Source organism: Plasmodium knowlesi (genome assembly GCF_000006355.2).
Source record: "Plasmodium knowlesi strain H genome assembly, chromosome: 12".
Classification (NCBI taxonomy): Eukaryota; Apicomplexa; class Aconoidasida; order Haemosporida; family Plasmodiidae; genus Plasmodium; species Plasmodium knowlesi.
In genome coordinates, this window is record NC_011913.2 from 2,133,528 (window position 1) to 2,155,182 (window position 21,655).

Consider the following 21,655-nt stretch of genomic DNA (forward strand, 5'->3'; position numbering starts at 1 on the left):
GGGGTTATGTTTCATGGTTTAGGGTTCACAGTTTAGGGTTTACAGTTTAGGGTTCACAGTTTAGGGTTCACAGTTTAGGGTTCACAGTTTAGGGTTCACAATTTAGGGTTCACAATTTAGGGTTCACAGTTTAGGGTTCACAATTTAGGGTTCACAGTTTAGGGTTCACAATTTAGGGTTCACAGTTTAGGGTTTATTGTTTTAGATGAAGGATATTGGTTTCATACCCCTTTTTGTCCTTTTTTAATTATGTGATAAAAAGACATAAGGAGTTTGAATATTCATGTTATTTCTTAATTTTTTATGCCCTTTTTTGGTTTTTTTTTTGGTGAAAGGACACCTTTTCTTTATAGAAAAAAAAAAAAAAAAACATTCTTCTTTTTTTTTGAAGAACACACATTCTTTTTTTTTTTTTTTTGCTTGCGAAAAATATTTTTTCTTCTTCTTTTTTTTTTTTTTTTTTTTTCCTTTTTATTTTTTCTTTAAAAAAAAAAAAGAAAAAGAAAAAGAAGATTCATTCTTCCACCTTTATTTCTTGTTCTGTTAGCAAAAGATTTTTCTTTTTTTTTGGTGAAAGGACACTTTTTGTTTATAGAAAAAAAAAAAAAAAAAAAAAACATTCTTCTTTTTTTTTTTAAGAACACACATTCTTTTTTTTTTTTTTCCTCTTGCGAAAAATATTTTTTCTTGAAAAAAAAAAAAATAGAATCTTCCCGTAATACATCTAAATACCAGGCCATAATTGTTGTTCTTACACCTTAAAACATGGAAATTGAACCCTGAATCCTAAACCTTTTCATTCCTTTTCTTTTCCTCTTATATATTTTTTCCTCTTTTTTTTTCTTTTTTCCTTTTTCTTTTAAAATTTTTTTTTTGTTGGCATTCTTGCGAAAAGTTGCCCCCAATAGGTGTTATATCTTGTTCTCGTAAAAAAAAATGTATGGGACATCCGCGCGCGAGCGCCCGCGCCCCCAGCGCGGACACTATATTACGATTTCCGCGAAAAAAAACTGTCGAAGAACGCTAGAACATTCATATAATTAGAACTTTATAAAAAAAAAAAAAAAAAAAAAAAAGCAAATAATGAGAAAAAAAAAAAAAAAATGTATATTATATTCATAATATTTTTCGTGTAAAAAAAAATATATGGGTTCCATATAATCATAAAAACCATGTCTATACAATAATCCTTATAAGATGTTACTAAAACAATTACACAAATGTGATGATATTCATGCTAAAAAATTACATACACAAAAAAAAAAAAAAAAAAAAAAATTCATGATATAATTTTTTGAAATGGGAGATTTTTTTTATTTTGCATGACATAAGGGTTGAATTTTTTCCTTCCCGACCTTGTTAACGTTACACATATGGGATGAATAAATTTTGTTCTGGGTATACCCTAAACCTTAAAACCGTGAAATGTGAACTGGGGATCTCTAGTCTTTTTTCCCCTGGACTTTTTGTTGTGCTGGTTTCTGAGCACCTTTTTCATTAGAATCTTTTTTCTCTTGGACTTTTTGTTGTGCTGGTTTTTGAGCACCTTTTTCGTTAGAATCTTTTTTCTCTTGGACTTTTTGTTGTGCTGGTTTTTGAGCACCTTTTTCATTAGAATCTTTTTTCCCTTGGACTTTTTGTTGTGCTGGTTTTTGAGCACCTTTTTCGTTAGAATCTTTTTTCTCTTGGACTTTTTGTTGTCCTGGTTTCTGAGCACCTTTTTCGTTAGAATCTTTTTTCTCTTGGACTTTTTGTTGTCCTGGTTTCTGAGCACCTTTTTCGTTAGAATCTTTTTTCTCTTGGACTTTTTGTTGTCCTGGTTTCTGAGCACCTTTTTCGTTAGAATCTTTTTTCTCTTGGACTTTCTGTTGTGCTGGTTTCTGAGCGCCCCTTAAGGTATTCCTTCCCTTCCCAGCCTCCCCATCTAATAACTTTTTCAAAAGGTACTCATATTTCTTGTCCAACGCTTCCTTTTGTTCAGGAGTAAGTTTTTTCTTATGGTTACGGGTTTCCTCTTGTGCCAGCTGTTTGCGCATTTCCTCAACTGAAAGATCATTCCATGTTGGTTTTCGCTTTTTGGCGTCTTCACTGGAAGTCCCATCGGAATCCTCCTTATCCCCCTCAGTATTCTGGGCTCCATTACCCGCGTCAGATCCCTCTTTAGTTCCTTCCTTCACTTCTTCTTTTTTGCCCTTTTTTCCAAATAATGTTCTATTTGTTTTTTTCTTTTCTTCTTTCTTTTCTTCTTTCTTTTCTTCTTTCTTTTCTTCTTTCTTTTCTTCTTTTTTTTCTTCTTTCTTTTCTTCTTTCTTTTCTTCTTTTTTTTCTTCTTTTTTTTCTTCTTTCTTTTCTTCTTTTTTTTCTTCTTTTACTTCTTCTTTCTTTTCTTCTTTTTTTTCTTCTTTTACTTCTTCTTTCTTTTCTTCTTTCTTTTCTTCTTTCTTTTCTTCTTTTACTTCTTCTTTTACTTCTTCTTTTACTTCTTCTTTTACTTCTTCTTTTACTTCTTCTTTTACTTCTTCTTTCTTTTCTTCTTTTACTTCTTCTTTCTTTTCTTCTTTTACTTCTTCTTTCTTTTCTTCTTTTACTTCTTCTTTTACTTCTTCTTTCTTTTCTTCTTTTACTTCTTCTTTCTTTTCTTCTTTTACTTCTTCTTTCTTTTCTTCTTTTACTTCTTCTTTCTTTTCTTCTTCCTTTTTCCCCTTTTTTCCAAATAATGTTTTAAGTGATTCATTTTTTCCTGGCGGAGTTGCTTCTTCTGTTTCCGTGTTAGCTAAATTTCTACCAACACTTTTACACAGTTGTAGGGACGCATTTACATGCTGTCTTGAAAAATCATCCTGGTGCTAAAAAGGAAAGGGAATGGTATGAGAAGGGAATGTAATGAAATGAAAGGAATGATATTGGTTGATAAGTTAAATGAATGGATAGGGAAAAATCAGCTCCTTGGAAAGGAAAAAGAAAAAAGGGGGAAAGGGAGGTTCCCGGTTTATAGTTTAAGGTTTCCACGGGTATAGGAGTAAGGTTTTAGGGGTGTTAGAATAAGGTTGTGGGAGTGTTAGAATAAGGTTGTTGGGATGTTAGAATAAAGTTGTTGGGGTGTTAGAATAAGGTTGTGGGAGTGTTAGAATAAGGTTGCGGGGTGCTAGAATAATGTTGTAGCGGTGTTGGAATGAAGGTTGTAGGGGGGTTAGGGTTTAGGGGAATAGGGAGTACTGTTTCAGGGTATAGTTTCAGGTGTTTTAATGGTTAAGGGAGAAGGAATAAAAATAAAAGGGGGAAAAGAAAAAAGAATAAGAAGAAAGGGAAAAAAAGACGAAAGCGGAAGAAAACGATAGAAAATCCTTCCTTCTGAATTCCTCTCATTTCTGATTTTCCTTTCCTTTTTTTTCCTTATATTATTTTTTCTTAGATATGTTGTCTTTTGTAATAATGAATATATATATGTGTAAAAATTCTTTCAATAGCACAAATATTCTTCATCTTACATAGTTGGGATGTTGCCACATGTAAAGTACAAAAGCTAATAGTGAAAGTTTTGTAAAAGAAAAGGGTGCCATTTTTTTTTTTCTTCTCTTTCAAATGTTTTTATTCTTTATTTGTTCTTTTAAGGGTAAAAATAAAAAATAAAAAAAAAAAACAATCCCTTAATGTGTATGAAGCTTTTTTTTTTTTTTTTTTTCTTTTTGTTTCTGTAAATGCTTAAAATATGCGATAATTCTACTTTTTCTTTTTTCCTTTTAAAATGAAGTCTTATTCCTTTTTTTTTTTTTTTTTTTTTTTAAATGAAGTCTTTTTCCTTTTTTTTTTTTTTTTTTTTTTTTAAATGAAGTTTTTTTCCTTTTTTTTTTTTTTTTTTTTTTTAAAATGAAGTCTTTTTCCTTTTTTTTTTTTTTTTTTTTTTTTTGTCGTCGTCGTCATAAGTTTAAAAAAAAAAAAAAAAAATATATATATATAATTTGCAAAAAAAAATTAAATAATACGGTAAACAAATTTAAGATATTATATACTCAAGAAGAAAAAAATAAAAAGAGAAGGAAAGAAAAAGAAAAGGAAAAAAAAAAAAAAAGAATAAGAAGGAAAAGGAATGAAAAAGGAATTAGAAAAGAAAAGGAATAAAAAGAAAAGAAAGAAAAAGAAAGAAAGAACGAACGAAAGAAGGGATTATAGTTAACCGAATGCTGGTGAAAGGAGAGCATTCTTATATGGTACGCATTTGCTAGCGGCCACCCGGCGCCCCCCCCCCCTTTCGCCATTACGAAATGAAAACAAATTCATTGCAACGTCCATATCCTATTTAGATTTATCCTTTTCTGCATGCTCCCATCCCCTTCCACAGATTAAAAAGTTAGTTTTCATTTTCTTTTTAATATAAAAAATGTTAATCAGAAAAAAAAATTGACGTCCTTAGTAATTTATAAGCAAGTAAATTGCACATATAATTGCATGTTAGGATTAAAAAATGCATATTTAGAATAAACGAACACAACAGTTCTATGAAGATGTTTATATTTTTCTGCTAAAATACAACTATGTAGATTAACCCCGAAATTATTTTTTTTATGCCGCAGTGTAAAACATTCATTGTAGAATAAAAGGTTGCACGAAAGAAAAGTAAATAAAGATAAGAAAGGAAAGGAAATAAGGGGAAGATAGAAAAATAAAAAAACAAAAAAGAATAAAACAAAGAAATGAAATAAAAAAAAAAAAAAAAAAGAGAATAAATAAAGAATAGTAAGAAAGGGAAGAAGGAAGGAAGGATTTAAAATGGTTCAGGGTTTTAGGGTTTAGGGTTTAGGGTTCAGGGTTTAGGGTTCAGGGTTTAGGGTTTAGGATTTAGGGTTTAGGATTTAGGGTTCAGGTTTTCGACTTCTCAGGGTTTAGGGTTAAGGGGTTAGGATTTAGGGTTCAGGGTTCAGGGTTTAGGGTTTAGGGTTTAGGGTTTAGGGTTTAGGATTTAGGGTTTAGGGTTTAGGGTTTAGGGTTTAGGAGTAAGGTTTTAGGGTATAGAAAGAAGGTTGCAGGGTGTTAGAATAAGGTTGTTAGGGTGTTGGAATAAAGTTTCAGGGGTTAACTTTAGGTGCGTAAGTGGGGGGAGTGGAATGACTCCTCGCAGACAGGGGCCGTATACTACACCAACCCTTTGATGAATGCCGCAGGCATGCTCTCTGAAGGAAAATCTCCTCGTAGACAAATCAACAGGATGGTGTGAACCGGAGACTACATGCCATAACCCAACACAGAAAAAGATGAAAAATAAAAAATATAGAAAAAAAAGAGGCGGGAGGATGATGCGGAGGCTGAGGATGTTATAAGTAAGATTCCGCGTTTAGGAAGAAGGTTTCAGGAGTACAGGAATAAGGGTTTAGGTATAGGAGTAAGGTTTTAGGGGTGTTAGAGGTCAGATTTTTGTTTTATCTTTAGGTGTTTTTAGGAGGAATGAGAAAAAGAAAAACTCCGTGCGAGCAAGAAGGCAAGCAGGAAACGAAACAGCAAAGAGGACACACCGTCCAACCCGGAACTACGCACCAAACTGGACAAGCGAAACTGAAGCATGTAGTGAAAGGAACAAGAGGGAGAAAAAAGAAAAAAAAGAAAAATTATTTTTTCCACATTTATTTCTTATTTTGTTTGCAACTTTTTTTTTTGTTGTTGTTGTTGTGAAAGGACACCCTTTATTTTTGGAAAAAAAAACATTCTTCTTTTTTTTTAAGAACATTATTATTTTTTTTTTTTCCTTTTTATTTGTTCTTGAAAAAAAAAGAAAAAAAAAAAGAGATCTTTTCTTCCATATTTTACTCTTATTTTGTTTGTAACTTTTTTTGTTTTTTTTAAATAAAGTTCTAATTATATGAATGCTTTAGCGTTCTTCCACCCTTTTTTCCGCGGAACCATAATATAGTGTTCGCGCTCGGATGTTCCATACACTTTTTTACGAGAACAAGATATAACACCTATTAGGGGCAAATTTTCGCAAGAATGCCAAAAAAGAAAAAATTTTAAGAGAAAAAAAAAATATAACAGAAAATTAAATTGAATTAAATCATAGTATTAAACTGAAAAAAAAGAAAAAAAAAAAAAAATAATCGTCTACCTCTAAAAGATCAAAAAAATGGCAACCACCCCAAAAAAAGGAGCAACCGTTAAAAGAAAAAAGGAGTGGCTCACCTTGCCCCCTTCTTCCTTTTGGTACGCGCAACTCTTCCCTTATAAAATTCTTTTTTTACACTTGGTCTTTTCCAACTGTGGAATTAGAATTTCATCATCCACTTCTTTTTCCGCTTGTGCGCGCACAACTCTTCCCTTAAAATATTTTTTTTTTTACATTTGGGGACTTTTCCAATTGTAATATTCGAACTTCATCATCCACCGTCCTTTTTTTTTTTTTTTTTTTTTGGGGATGTGCGTAGCCAGGACACATCACAATATAGGCGCGCGCTTATTCTCTTGCTTTCCGCAAAAAAAAAAAGAAAAAAATATTTTTTTCGCAAACGCAAAAAAAAAAAAAGGGAGGACAAAAGAGAAGATGAATGGATCAGGGTGTTCCTGTGGGATTTAATATTTTACGGTGTACATGTAGGATTTCGTATTTTTAGGTTGCGAGATATAATATTTTACGGTGTGTATGTGTAAGATTTCGTATTTAGGTTGCAGGATTTAATATTTTACAGGTGTATATGTGTAGGATTTCGTATTTAGGTTGCGGGATTTATAATATTTTACGGTGTATATGTGTAAGATTTCGGATTTAGGTTGCGGGATTTATAATATTTTTACGGTGTATATGTGTAAGATTTCGTATTTAGGTTTGCGGGATATAATATTTTACGGTGTATATGTGTAAGATTTCGTATTTAGGTTGAGGGATTTATAATATTTTACGGTGTATATGTGTAAGATTTCGCATTTTTAGGTTGCGGGATTTATAATATTTTTACGGTGCATGTGTAAGATTTCGTATTTAGGTTGCGGGATTTAATATTTTACGGTGTATATGTGTAAGATTTTGCATTTTTAGGTTGCGGGATTTATAATATTTTACGGTGTATATGTGTAAGATTTCGCATTTTTAGGTTGCGGGATTTATAATATTTTACGGTGTATATGTGTAAGATTTCGTATTTAGGTTGAGGGATTTATAATATTTTACGGTGTATATGTGTAAGATTTCGTATTTAGGTTTGCGGGATATAATATTTTACGGTGTATATGTGTAAGATTTCGTATTTAGGTTGCGGGATTTAATATTTTACGGTGCATGTGTGTATGATTTCGTATTTTTAGGTTGCGGGATTTAATATTTTTACGGTGTATATGTGTAGGATTTTGTATTTAGGTTGCGGGATTTATAATATTTTACGGTGTATATGTGTAAGATTTCGTATTTTTAGAATTACGACTTTTGTTTTAGGAACAACAATATGACTTGGTTTTTTAGGTGCCTTAGGGGAAGAAGGTAGCTTTTTTCTTCATAGGTTGAATGGGAAGGAAAGAAGGTTTCTTAAAGGGGGACGGAAAGAAGAAGCACCGTTTTTTGAATAAAAGCATAGAGGAAGAAAGGGGGGGAAAAAAGAAGAAGGAAAGAAGAACGAAATAAAGAAGGAAAAAAAAGAACACATACATAGACAGAGAGGAGGTATATAAAACATCACACTTCAAAAAAGAAAATTCAAATTTTGATGATTGCATACATACATACATACATATATATATATACTACGAATAATTCATAAATATGGCGGAAAGGTTTTCAAAGGTGTTCGCAGAATGGATGCAAAATCAGGGCAGAAGTACCGGTCAAACTAGTCATGACACCGCCTATGTAAGTAATAATAATTTTTCCAAAATGGAAAAATTAAATGTTCCAACAGAATGTGGAAATATTATATATGTGTACATGCTACATATATATACATATACATGCATCTACATATATATACATATATATATACATATATACATACATATACATACACATATACATATACATATACGTATACATATACATATACATGTATACATATATACATATACATGTATACATATATACATATACATATACATATACATATATACATATATATATACATGTATACAAATATACATATACATGCATCTACATATATATGCATATACTTTATACATATTCACATATACATATCTACATATACATAAATGTATATGTACATTGATATTCATTATACAGGAATGGGGAGGTGGAAAGAAAATAACATAATTAACCTTTCCTAGAATTTTCATTCCATGAAATTACAACGGTGGGTAAACGCTCTTTAATTAGCCTTATCTACATAAGCACGAACGTGTATCTCCCGGAGAATTCTCATTCCATGAATATACAACGGTTGGTAAACGTTCCAAATTTTTTGATCCATCTATACAACAGTAAGCCCTCTTTAATGCTGATCCATTAATAAACAGTCGTGAATTATTAAATACATGAAATACTACATATTATATAAAGTAGACCCCCCTAATCCCTGAAAATTTATACAAATTACATACTGAATAAAACATGCACTTCACACATGAATTAACTTACAACAACATTCCCTCTTTCTCTTTTTCTTCTATATATTTTTTCTTTTTTTCTCTTTTTCTTTGTAGAACTTACAATAAAATATTTTTTTCTATTTTTTTTTCTTTCTTGGTTCATTCACATATTACAAAGAATATTATATGTTTAAAAGAGAAATAAAAAAAAAAGATTCCAACCTAATATAATTTTTTTGTATTATTTCCTTCCATACTATTATTCTTCTTTTTAAGAAACATTGTACCTTTTTTTTTTAAAATTGACTTCCGGACTCTCATATATTATTTCATTTTTTTTATTATTCCTTCACATATAATTTTTTTTTTAATTTGTACTCTAATTTTTTGTTCTCTATTTTATTACTGAATAAAAAATTTTTCTTTTTTCACGTACATTAATTTTATATATATAAAAAATCAATAAACCAACATGGCACATACAAATGAAATAATCATCGACAGCGCATCAGAAAGGTCGATGCAATCCCAATGTGGTAGTTACCAAATTGTAGGAGCTGGGGAAGAAAGAAAAATGGATGAAAAGAAAAGTACACAACGATCGTCCTTTTTCACTAAAAGAACTGCTATGTTGTTTTTTGTTGTTGCTTGCATCTTTTTAAAGGTGAGTCATTTTACATATAAAACAAAAAAAAAGAAAGCCTATTATCACACATACAGATACAGATTGCCCGTATGATGAAAATGTGATATACACATTGTATGGAGCTTATGAAATATAATAGGCACCTTCTCTTTCTTTTTTCTTCCTTTTCCTCCCCCTTTTACTTTTATTACATCTTCCATCCCCTTTAAAATAAAAAAACATATAGCCGGAACCTAATTCCAATACCCTTAAAACCTTTACTTCTAAACGCGGAATCTGACTTCTAAAAACCTCAAAACTTATTCTAACACCCCTAAAAGGTCATTCGTATACACCTAAAACCTTATTCCAATACCCCTAAAACCTTATTCCAATACCCCTAAAACCTTATTCCAATACCCCTAAAACCTTATTCCAATACCCCTAAAACCTTATTCCAATACCCCTAAAACCTTAATTCCAACACTGCTTCAACATTATTCTAACACCCCTACAACCTTCATTCCAACACCCCAAACAACATCATTCCAACATCACAACAACATCATTCCAACACCCCAAACAACATCATTCCAACACCCCTACAACCTTATTCCAAACCCCCTACAACCTTATTCTAACAACCAAACAACCTTATTGTGACACCCTCATAAAGTCATTCAGGCACCCCTCAAATCTTATTCCAACACCCCTAAAACCTTACTCCTATACCCCTTGAAAACTTTGAATTATAAACCCGGAAACTCCCCTTTCCTATCCTTCCCAAACAGCTGATTTTTCCCTTATTCATTCATTTAGCTTATCAACCAATATGATTCCTTTATCTGATGCATTTCATTCCCTTTCCTTTTTAGCACCAGGATGATTTTTCAAGACAGGGTGTGAATGCTCCATTACAAGTAGATAATAATGTTGGTAGAAATTTATCAAGCACGGAATCAGAAGATGAAGCTCCATCAGGACCATATGATTACGAAGTGGGACAGACGGAAGATCCTTCTGAAGGAGGAAGACAAGCTTCTCCTGCAGCAGGGGAAATGACATTGGAAATGGAATATCCTAATGCAAGACAAGACGTTCAAAAATCGGCAGAACAGGAAGCGCCCCTATTCGGGGAAAGGACCAATTATGTGGCAGAGGGTGATTTGTGTCCATATGCTTATTTTGTGCATACCTGTATGAATGCATTTAATGATAATAAGAAAAAAAAGAAAGGAGAAAAAGAAATAGAAGAAGAAAAAAAGAAGGAAGAGGCACTTCTGAAGGAAAAGGAAAAAAGTCAGAATAAGCTAAGTATAGGAAACACAAAAATCTACAGTGGTCCACTCGCTGCCTTAGAGAAATATGAGGATGAACTGGAAGAAGAACGTAAAAGATCTTTAAGATATGACAAGGAAGAACGGAAAAGGAAAATGAAAGGAAAGGGAAAAGGGCAGAGTTTATTAGACAAATGGCAGAGTATAGTATATGAAGTTGGAGCTTATAGGGATGAAACAGAGGTAAATAAAAGGAAATGTATGAATGGGGAGTACAAAGAAATAGAAGATTGGGAAATAAGTAAATTAAAAAAGGGTGGACATGATGAAAGTGATTACTCAAAATATATACGAAAAGATAATACAAGATCCTTAAGGTATGACGAGGAAGAACATATAGATGATGAGGAAGAAATGAATGAATTATTATTTGGGGAATTTAAAAAATGGGAAGATTCCGGAGCGCATACCATCCCTTCTTCTCACTACGAAGTGTTATGTTTTGAGGATAGATTGAACGATTATGAAATAAATAAAGAATTAAATGAAATGGAAGAAATGCCTAAAAAATGCGAATTAGTTTCTCTTTATTGGCAATCATTCATGAATGAAGAGAGCAAATATATTAATGCTAGTAAACGTCTGTTCGAGAAATTCCTAGAATTAAAAGAAAAGCAAAATTTCGAGACTATGGGAAAATATAACAATAAATGGAAAAAATGTAGTAAAATAGTTGGTACTAACTTTAAAGAACAGCGCGAATATGTTAATGATATATTTTATACACATATGACAAAGGACAATTTGAGCAAAGATGAATTTAAAGAGATTTTGGGCCACGTTAGGGATTCATGGAAAGAGTTGAACCTTAAGGTGACGCAAGAATGTGTAGCTCTTTTGGAAGAACCAGTTGTCCCGGATGTCAAAATCCTCGATTATGACCCTCATCATGGGTACGCATATTTTAAAGTTACACGTATGAGCAGCCCCGAAGTGAGCTCCTAAAGTTTTGATTTATTCGGGAAAAAAAAAAAAAATTCCAAAATTTTCTTTTCCGTCGAATAAATATGAAGAAATGTGTACTGTATATTGAATTGTAAGAACGGAAATGGTAAAGGACATCGAAGGAAAATATAAAGAATAATAATTTTTCTCATTCCGAAATATTCCCACTGATTTAAGAATAGTGAAAAAAAAAGGAGGGTTGTCCCTTTTTATGACGAGATGCTATGTGATACATAAAAACTGCATGGACAAATTTAATTATGTGTAAAATGCTTGTTGCTGAAGGTTATGCCACGCATATACGCACGTTACGTAAATACTTTTTTCCCTTTTTTTTTTTTTTTTCTTCCATTTGTGTATGTGTGAATAACGCTGCATGAAAGGAAAAGAACAATCCCAAACGAGGGGACGCGGAAGGAGAAAGAAGAAAAAAAAAAAAAAAGTGATCATAGGAAATAATAAAAATTTTCAATGGCTAAGCGCATATAGATATTTGAGAAATCTGAATCGTGTGTACACAAGATGAAAAAGAAAAAAAATAAAGGATCTTTCCCTCTAAGAAATTTTTTTTTTTTTTTTTTTTTTTATTGTTCCACGTTTTTCCTATTGATTAGTTACCCACATGTGAGAAAAAAAAAAAAAAGAATATTCGGAAGAAGTATTCATTGCAACAAATTTAATTTATAATATTTTCCACATTCCCGCTTTCCGCAGTTTTGAGTGGCCGGCTTACAATATTTTAGTTCAGTAAAAAAATTGATATTTTTCATATTTTAAATAATATTCTATCGTTTCGCGTAGGGAAACATATTTACTTCAATCATAAGACACCGTAACCTAAGCCTTAAACCCAGAAATCCTAAACCTATTGATAAAATGATGCACGTTTCGCTTACATTTTCACGTATATTTTCCTAGCACATTATTAAAATCCATATACTTTATCAGAGAAATGTGATAAATTCGAGGAAACCATACCTCACGGGAAGTATTTCTCTATTTGCTATATTAAAAAGTGTCTAACATTTCTACATTGTGCAGGTCCCCTATAGAATTAGCGCAAAATGAAAAGTTCACTGAATTCGCCTGAGCTCAATTGCATCATAAAATATTATTGCTTTTTTCCAAAAATAAATCAATTACAACAAAAACTTAGTGTTTCTAGAATAATATCGTTAAGCACTCATTTATAAATGACTCGATGAGTCAGCCGTTTTAAAGAAATAAATGCTTTTAAACGCGGGAAATTCATTTTCCTAAAAAAACAGTGTTCTTTATTTCTTTCTATTTTATATGTTTCTGTTGTTCTAACATTATAATATCACATTTACCTTGAAATAATGCTCAGACATACATAATAATGAATACTGCTTGACATGAAAGTGTTGGTATACTTTATTCCATTTTAGCAAACATATAAAAGGGAACTCTTAATTATTTAAAAAAAAAAATTGGTATTAACTCTTTATTATGGAAAAAAAAAAAAAAAATACGCATATAATAACACTCTATTTGAATAATAAAGGGCCACGTAAATGGGGAACTGCTCCCATCATTTCTAAGTGTCCTTCTAGTTCAATAATTCCACAAATTATGTGTCACATTTACAGGGTAACTTCATCGTCATATAATACGTTATCAGGATGCTCTTTGAAGTTCCTTTTTAATATGTAAATGTTTTTATAATATGTCCCCTGGCATGCTAATAAAGAGTGTTTGTTACTCCTGCAGGATAACACCATCATATTCTAAGACTTTCCTGTTTCTCCCGCCTATATATTATCATTTTCCAAGTGTAAAAATTACCCCTCCCCGTTTGCAACCCTACGAATCATATTTTTACCATTCTATGATGACAGATACTGTGTAATATTGGATTATGCTCCATGTAAATTCTTTGTCAATAGGCACAACACCTTCCTTAATCATTTTTCCCAATCACTGTATATTCACTGATTGACGTACTTCACACTAACGTTTACATGAGGACTCCCTATTTGAACTTCCTTTTTCTCTTCGTAAGGAATTTCGAAATAAAAATTCCAACTCATTCGTAAAAATGTTTACCATGATTAGGGAATTCTTTTTCTAAATGTATATGCTCCTCTACGCAGTAGTTTAAATTATCGCATTATAAAAATATATATATATACCTTATGCTATTCTATATCTTTTTACGTCGCCCATAAGCAAAAGTACATTCAACACTACGGTCATAGATACATCATCTGTATTTACTAAAAAGCATGTACAGACCAATCCAAGTGGTAGTTAATTTCTAAATGTGAAATAGTTACTAGTGAACAACAATTTAAAAGGGAGAAAATGTAAAAATCTAATTCAGTCAGAACGGAAGCCACGTATATGGAAAACATTGTTAATGCTTACAAATCGGAGTTCCCAAAAAAAATGTACTTCATATATAGATAAACTGTCAATCTAAGTAAATTCCTCATTCTGCACAGTTGTTCTTTTCTTCCAGCTCGGGATCTATCGCCAGTTAAGTATGTTCCAGATGCTATGTTATAACAAACTCTGGAACTTTTTTTTTTTCCTTCCTTTGCTTTTCATTTGGGGCCCCAAGGCAGTATATTATTATAACACCTTCGTTCGTCCAAGTCAGTTTATTCAATTATACTATCAATCTAATGCAGACACTACTATTCATCTTTTCTGTATATTATCAATATGCGCAACAGTTCCACATACTCCCATATATACATGTGCAATCTTCCGTTTTACCACTTTTCTTTGTACATTTCTCCAGCTGAAAAATCCAACTCTTAATTTTCTGATTCTTTTGGAATCATTTTTTCATCCAATTCACTTTTCCCGAAGATGCGTAATGATTCTCTCAACTCAGCAGACTCCTTTTTACAGTTTTTCATGAAATTCACAAATTCCTCTTTGGTCAACTTATTTTTCATCACTAAGTCGTAGAAAAGATTAATATAGTACTCCTCCTTCTCTGTTAAGATGTCACAAAAAATGGACATGATGTTGCTCCATTGAAGGCCAGCATATTCTTCCTCTACTTTATGTTTTTCGCTTAACTCTTTGAAATATTCGAATAAACCATTTATCATTTCGTAAAATTCTTGTCCTTCAAGAGCATATGCACGTTTCCACATTTTGACAATTTCATTCTTCGATGGCATTTCTTCCATGTTATTGATCAGTTCCTCCAGTTCTTCTTTAGTTACATCGCTGTTAAATATTATTTCGGCTTCCATAAGCCCAGGCACATCAACATTACATAAGTCAAACTTCCCATCATATTTTTCTTCCTCATTTTGATGGAAATCCAAATCATCCGCTTCTTCATTTTCATCTAAATCCATTCCATCAAACCCGGATAAAATGTCATCATCGGAATCAGAATCGGAGGAACCTGCATTCTTATCTGAGTTTCCATTTCTCAAACACTTATTTTCATTTATCTCGGATAAATTCCTTGCTTGTATTTGTGATATAACCTTGCTGTCCAGAGGGGTTATCTTCTGCGAGGAATTTAAGAAAAATGTGTACAAGGAGAGGGTTCGCGTATATATAATAGGCACATTTATAATATTTATACTTCATATCCATGGAATACACTCTCTATTTATATATCCAGAAGAAAGTGTGCATTTGACTCTACGTAATGCCCGAATTAGAAATTGCATGAAGGAGCGTTCAATTCATTCAAAAAATGTTCATTCCATATAACTTACTAGTAGCAACATATAAATGGCGACAACGAGAAGTGAAACCGAGCAGGACGGGAAGAAGAATCTTCGGAAGTTAAGACCACCTGAATTCTTCTTTCCAGCGGAAGATTCATCTGACCTTCTGTTGTTCTTAGCTGATAATTTGTCAGCGGAAGCAGAATTGGATTCGTTAAAAGAAGCCATAGTCGCTTAATTTTAGATTTTATGGTGTATATATGTACATATAAAAGGGGTTATTATTTGAGCGGAAAATGTTCTAAATTTGTAACTCAACAGGACTCCGTTGTATTATCATAAACTACGTTAAAATGTGATAAAATATGTGACAAAATATGTGACAAAATATGTGACAAAATATGTTATAAAATATGTGATAAAATATGCGATAAATTATGTGACTAATTATGTTGAAATATACTGTAAAACGTACTTTACGAAAAAATTTAGGAACTTTAATAATTTTGAAAAAAGCAAAAGCATTTTTAAATAAATAAATTAGAAAAATTTAAAATATATTTGTTTAGTCAATACGTAAAAAATAAAAAAGAATGTTAGAAATAATTTATAGATTTTTATTTTTTTCGCTCCACAAGGCATCTCCATTAGGAATACTCAGCAAACAGAGCAACGTGTATTTCTTTGTTCCTAAGCAGAACGACCAGTTGACCAAATATATATAGGTCCCTCCTCCTTACAATATATTCCTACAACAATTTCTGTATATATAAAATTTGTAAAATGAGACATATAAAAACCAGTCAGCAAATATATATATCTCTTCTTTTAACCCTAATAACTCTCAAAGAATAACTTTTTTTTACAACAGCAACATATACATTATAGCACCATCGATCTGTTCGTTCAGGTTTGTATTTTGTACATTTACAAATACATCTATTTATTCATTTCAATTATGAACAAATTATATTATTTCTTTTTTTTTTATCACCGTAAACCACTAAAGAGGAAAAGCTTCTTTTTATGTCACACTTTCTTCGCCGTTGAACGATAGTCAGCAGGAATGCAGATATAGCATTTAAATTAAATTTAGAATATTTAAAAAAAGCGTATTAAAAATATTTAATACTTGATAAGTGCCCTTGCATAACAAAGGAAACGACTGTTTTGATCGAATTCCACTATAATTAGCAATTTGCATTTTTCCTTTTTCTTACAATTTAAGCATTTTATAGGTTTTATTTTAGCGGAGAAATGGTAATGCCATATATGCTCCTTTCTTCTTTTTCTATTTAAAGACAATAAGTCAAATTGCAATGATCCTTTCCTCCATCGATAAGTTTGTACTTGTTAACAATCTCGTTTGAGCATCTTTTCATGTAAAAATTCTCTCATTAGAGGGAATTGACAATAAATTATGCACGAATAATAAAAGCATCGATGCAATTACTACGAATTAGAAAAAATTCGTACACCCATTATACTAAATGTAACGCAAGGCGATGAAGCGTGGTATCATTATTGCCATATAATGCTAATGTAGCACTGTTAGTTTATATGTATAGGTTGATTCCATGTGTCTTAGTCCTCTTCCTTTTACATCAAAGTTCAAAGAAATCTCACTCATATTACACATCCCCAAAACATTACTCGTATTATAATTCCATATTTTATATGCGCGATGAAACATATTAGTATGTAAGGAAGTAATTTTTTAAATAGATACCCCAATTATGATGTAAAATAAAATATTTCCCTTTAATAATTTCAAAAGGTGTAATTGCAAAGTTGTAGCCGCAGCATGTTATGCATATCATGTACGTATAAATGTTTAAAAAAAAAAAAAATAAAATAATAACATAACATAACACAACACAGTTTAAATCATCCTATAATAATTTTTATATGGCAATTTAAAAAAACAAAAATTGATAATCTTTACACATCAATTTAATTCACTGCTATGTTCAAAATGCGCACAGCACATATATTCGTCTTTAAATATTTAAATACATTTCCTGCGTAGAAAGTAGAATCACCATGTGGACCGTTCGCCCTTCACTGCTTAAACCGCGCTGTATAATTGACTTCGCTCTTCTTCCAAAGAAAAAGGACCTTATGAAATAAGTCCATATATAAGCATATATGTATAAGAATATTTCCTCCAGTTCCTTTATTAGCAGCATACATATGTATATATACACGTGTTCATACTTCTCCGCAATTCTATTGTGTCCACTTCTACCAGGTTTCCCCCCTTACTGAGGTACACATTTATTTAGAGTACGCTCCCCCATAGTAACTAGCTCATTTATAAATAAGTTAAACGCGTTTCTAGCTATATTTATAAAACTCTCGTAATCAGACTCGGGCAAATTATCCTTTATGATGTAGTAGAAAAAGAGCTTATTGTGATACTCCTTGGTCATTCTAACATTTGACTCAATAGTATAATTGTTCTCCCGCATCTGTTCCTCTGCAATGTTTTCATCCACGTTATACAAACTTTTTAATTTCTCCAAATAATATGATAAATGCTCTTTCAAACTCTGCACCTTCCCTGCTGCATCTTCGTGTAGCTGTATCCATCTCTCAAGAATCTCCCTCTTGAATAAATTATCATTCACCGAATTGATTATTTCATTTATATCCTCTTCTTCAAAGCTGTGAAAAACGATGTGGCACTTTTCACTTAACTCAGATTCGTCGCACACACTTTGGAAATGTTCTTCTACCGTGTTTCCATTTCCTTGTGAGCTTTCATACAAATCTTCTGTAACCTCACCAAGCGCGTCTTCTGCTCCTTCCTGACCATCCTCATTAGTCATATATTCATTTGGGTACGCGGGATGTTCGGATAAATTTCTTGACTTTAAGCCAATCTGATTAGGAGATCCAACAGTACCCTTCAAGAGAAGCTCATTCTAAAAAAACGTATTTTTAAAACATTAAAAAAGGTTATTAACAATTATTACTTTTATTCTTCCTATATGTACATTTTAAAACGAATTTGAAATTTCGTCTTATTCCAATACACTTCTTATCTTACCAAGACCACGATAGAAATAATCACCATCACGGATACCACACAGCGGCGCGCGCGACTCAAAAAAAGAGAAAATTTCTCGCGCTCTAATTTTTTCCCTTCCATCTTAGGTGAATAAATATATGTAATAAAATTTACCTTGCATATAATATAGCTCCTGTACAGAATTGTACATAACAGATTTGTGCACCTTAAATGGGAGCAATTATTTAACTCCAATAATTTTTAAAAGTAAAAAAATATACTTTTTCTATAGTAATAAAAATTATTATCAAAATTTTCGTCTTATATATAGAGAAGCAAAACGTATTATTCATAAAAAAAGTTACAACGAATAAGAAAAAAATAAAAAAAAATAAAAAAAAAAAAAAAAAGAGAAAAAAAGAAAAGAAAAAATAGCTAGCTATATACTTTGTGAAAGTGTGTCAAAGCAATTATAATCTCCTATAGCAATGATGTAACTACTCTACCATCAACATTGCAAGCTATTTTATTAATATACGCGTAACAGAAAAAAAAAACATCCTGATAGTTGTCCTTTACAAATCAAAATTATTTTTCACTACAAATATTCAACCTCCTTTCATTGCAATATAAATTACAATATTGTTATCATTCGTGATGAAGTGGGGTGAATATAATGGACCCCCTTTAACTTATATATAGCTACAAAATGGTAATCAGTATGTCGAACCATTTTTGCAACAGTAATGTTTTGTGCCCTCCAGAAAAGAACAGTTCTGTTCTTCCTAAAAATTCCGTTCGCCATGAACATCCAATCAACGAGGCCTGAACTACAAATTGTGTTTGGCACTTTCCTCCCTATATAAAATAAATATGCATGTGTTGCTCAGTTTTTTCTTTTCCTTTAATTATCCTGTAACTCCAAAAAATTATGCAAAAGTACTCTTAATTTTTTAACTTCCAATGTGTAGTTAAACGTCTATCCACACAATATATATTTTTTGCGAACGGAGAAAATAAAAATCTTACACCTTACGCGTGCGATGCAGTTAGCAGGTTACACCTAACATCAGAAATGTAACACCTCTATTTATTAAAAAAGGGTCCTTTAAGCGAATAAAATGCGAAACATATCTCCCAAAATGCTGAACAAATTTTGCCATGTTTTTCCTCGCGTGTTCTCTTTCCTCGTTAAAATAAAACATAATGAATTATTTTCACATATAAACAGAACTTTTCTCAACCATATAGGGGAGAAGCCAATTCGTGCAAAACGGTTAATTCACGGTTTCATGTATGTAATAAAATAATTAAGATGTAAATGTTTTACATTCACCATTCGCTCATTTTCTACATATTTTTGTATCTTTCACAATTGTACGCATAGTCATCACATAAATCGTCTGAGTTGTACTAAAATGAGTACAGCTAAATTGGCCTTCCTTTCTTAATATGTGGTGCATTATCACTCCTTCTATTTCGCCCTTTTTTGCTCAACAATGAGGAGGCAAATCACAACTTGGCATAATTAGATTAAGTGCCTGCCTTAGCTAGTAGTTGATCGGTTTTAGTGTCATAATATGGTGAAATGTAAATACAACTTAATAATTCAAAAAATAATTTCCATGTACACATATATAGCAGTCAATTTTCAACATAATATTATGTGCCGCGAATACCTATATTATTTTCCATGTCACAATGTTAATTTTTTAAAAAATATACATTTGAAGCATCATACATATATATCTTTTAGAAATGTGTATTTTTCATAAAAAAAAAAAAAATATATATATATATATATACATATAAATAAAATACACAGCTATTATAGTTTTAATACTTGCACAAAATTAAATACATAGCATGTCTACACATTTCGTGGCAGAATATTATATTGCTTTGAAAACTTTAGGTAACAAGGGGAACCAAAGGGTGTAGAAATATATAATACGCACAATACAAAATAAGCGCAATATATAATATATACATAGGTACATATATATAAATACACAGGTTAATCAATTGCTCGCCTGAGTGTCATTTCCGCTATTTTACCTAAAAATATCTACGCGCATAAGTATGCATCTTTGCATATTTTCTATACATAACACTTCCAGAAACAAGAAGGAAAATCTACGTCTTAATCATTACCTAACTTAGATTCTGTATTCATGCATTTTTATTCTTCTTTTTTCCTAGAGGAACCTTTTCTTTTGTTTCAGCATCCTTCGAGCTGCTACGAGGGCAGACATCATTAGTGCAAGCGTCTTCATAGTTATTTTCATTGCGTCCCCGGCGGAAGGGAGATTTATATGGATAGCAACTTTCATAAGCCATATAACCTTCATTTCCCAAAGCGCAATTCTGTACAATTTTGTAAAACACGTACAGGTAAAAGCTAACACACACACTAGATACAAATTGAGATGACTTATAATATCCTGATAGTAAAAGTTTGCTTGCTAGGAATTCAAGTAATAGTGGTGAAAAGAGAAGCACATATTTAAGGTAGTTCTTTAATCCACTCAAAGCGTGAGCGCTGGCATCAGCAATTTGTCCAGCTTTCTTGTTTCCCGCGTCTAAAATATCCAATAATTTTTTTTCAAAATATAAATCTAAAGTTTTTAAACCACATGTACAGGCTCCACAGTCAGTTTGGCATGCCTGGTCAACTGCATTACTGGATACGCATGGTGATGCTAATTCCTTACAATTTTTATTTCCTGAGCATTTTTTTGTTTCTTTTTCCACTTCAAGACCTTCTTCATCTTCATTTTCTATGGTTACACCTTCAAATTCGTCTTCTTTCGATTCTACTGATCCTAACATTCTGAGGGACCTTAAACCTGCACCATTCTTAAGACCGTTGAACGTGCAAACAGAACTGTTCGAGTTGCCCTACAGGGAGAGGGGGAAAAAAAAAGAGATCATTATACATCAACAAATTACCACTTGGGATGATAGAACTACATGTTTTCACAGGGGAAAAACATAACAAAATGGAACATATACATATATGTGGCTATTCATTTTATCATCCTACATTTTCATAACACTGGTACATCAACACGAGAAGGGAAAAGGTACAAATTTTGGTAAAACTGAAGAATTTGCTCTTTCCTTTTATGGTATTCTTTGCGTCATCATCTGATGAACAAACGAAACTGCTCTCTGAATGCGCAGAGTATCCATTCTGGCAAGTACTATTGGTCGCGTTCCTGAGATTTTTCATTTTCGATGATTTTTCTAATAATGTATTAAAATTTTATATCTTCTTTGTAAAAGTAGGTACTTTAATTAGGTATATTTTTCTTTTTTTCTATGTATTATTATTAAACTACAGTTGATACTATTAAAATTGTATGGAGGACAAGAAACTTTAGAAAATTTTCTGGGTACAAAATTTTGAATAAATAATATAATATATCCTTATTTGGAATATACAAAAATTTTAATTTATATTTTTTTAAAAGAGCGGAATAAATAATCTATAAAAATTCTGCGCTTCTTTATTTTTTTACGAGACAATTGGGTTCAGTAAAAATCCTGTTTTGTT

The 21,655-nt window shown here is 31.6% G+C and overlaps 5 protein-coding genes across 5 annotated transcripts; 1 reads left to right on the top strand and 4 right to left on the bottom strand.

Annotated features, from left to right (window-relative positions):
* Nucleotides 1–1,442: 1,442 nt before the first annotated feature.
* PKNH_1247400 (uncharacterized protein) lies at nucleotides 1,443–3,560 on the bottom strand (the record flags this gene model as incomplete). The annotated part of the gene is made up of 2 exons (XM_002259777.1): nucleotides 1,443–2,846; nucleotides 3,489–3,560. 2 exons carry the CDS (start codon nucleotides 3,558–3,560, stop codon nucleotides 1,443–1,445), a joined length of 1,476 nt encoding a protein of 491 aa, XP_002259813.1.
* A 5,525-nt stretch (nucleotides 3,561–9,085) lies between these two features.
* PKNH_1247500 (Plasmodium exported protein (PHIST), unknown function) lies at nucleotides 9,086–11,418 on the top strand (the record flags this gene model as incomplete). Its single annotated transcript, XM_002259778.1, has 2 exons — nucleotides 9,086–9,175; nucleotides 10,012–11,418. 2 exons carry the CDS (start codon nucleotides 9,086–9,088, stop codon nucleotides 11,416–11,418), a joined length of 1,497 nt encoding a protein of 498 aa, XP_002259814.1.
* A 2,783-nt stretch (nucleotides 11,419–14,201) lies between these two features.
* Nucleotides 14,202–15,311, bottom strand: PKNH_1247600 (Plasmodium exported protein (PHIST), unknown function; the record flags this gene model as incomplete). The annotated part of the gene is made up of 2 exons (XM_039114191.1): nucleotides 14,202–14,918; nucleotides 15,132–15,311. The coding sequence occupies 2 exons, from the start codon at nucleotides 15,309–15,311 to the stop codon at nucleotides 14,202–14,204; spliced, it is 897 nt and encodes a 298-aa protein (XP_038969839.1).
* A 2,033-nt stretch (nucleotides 15,312–17,344) lies between these two features.
* Nucleotides 17,345–18,237, bottom strand: PKNH_1247700 (Plasmodium exported protein (PHIST), unknown function; the record flags this gene model as incomplete). Its single annotated transcript, XM_002259780.1, has 2 exons — nucleotides 17,345–18,010; nucleotides 18,136–18,237. The coding sequence occupies 2 exons, from the start codon at nucleotides 18,235–18,237 to the stop codon at nucleotides 17,345–17,347; spliced, it is 768 nt and encodes a 255-aa protein (XP_002259816.1).
* Nucleotides 18,238–20,268: 2,031 nt separating this feature from the next.
* PKNH_1247800 (Plasmodium exported protein, unknown function) lies at nucleotides 20,269–21,331 on the bottom strand (the record flags this gene model as incomplete). The annotated part of the gene is made up of 2 exons (XM_002259781.2): nucleotides 20,269–20,997; nucleotides 21,143–21,331. 2 exons carry the CDS (start codon nucleotides 21,329–21,331, stop codon nucleotides 20,269–20,271), a joined length of 918 nt encoding a protein of 305 aa, XP_002259817.2.
* Nucleotides 21,332–21,655: the final 324 nt, after the last annotated feature.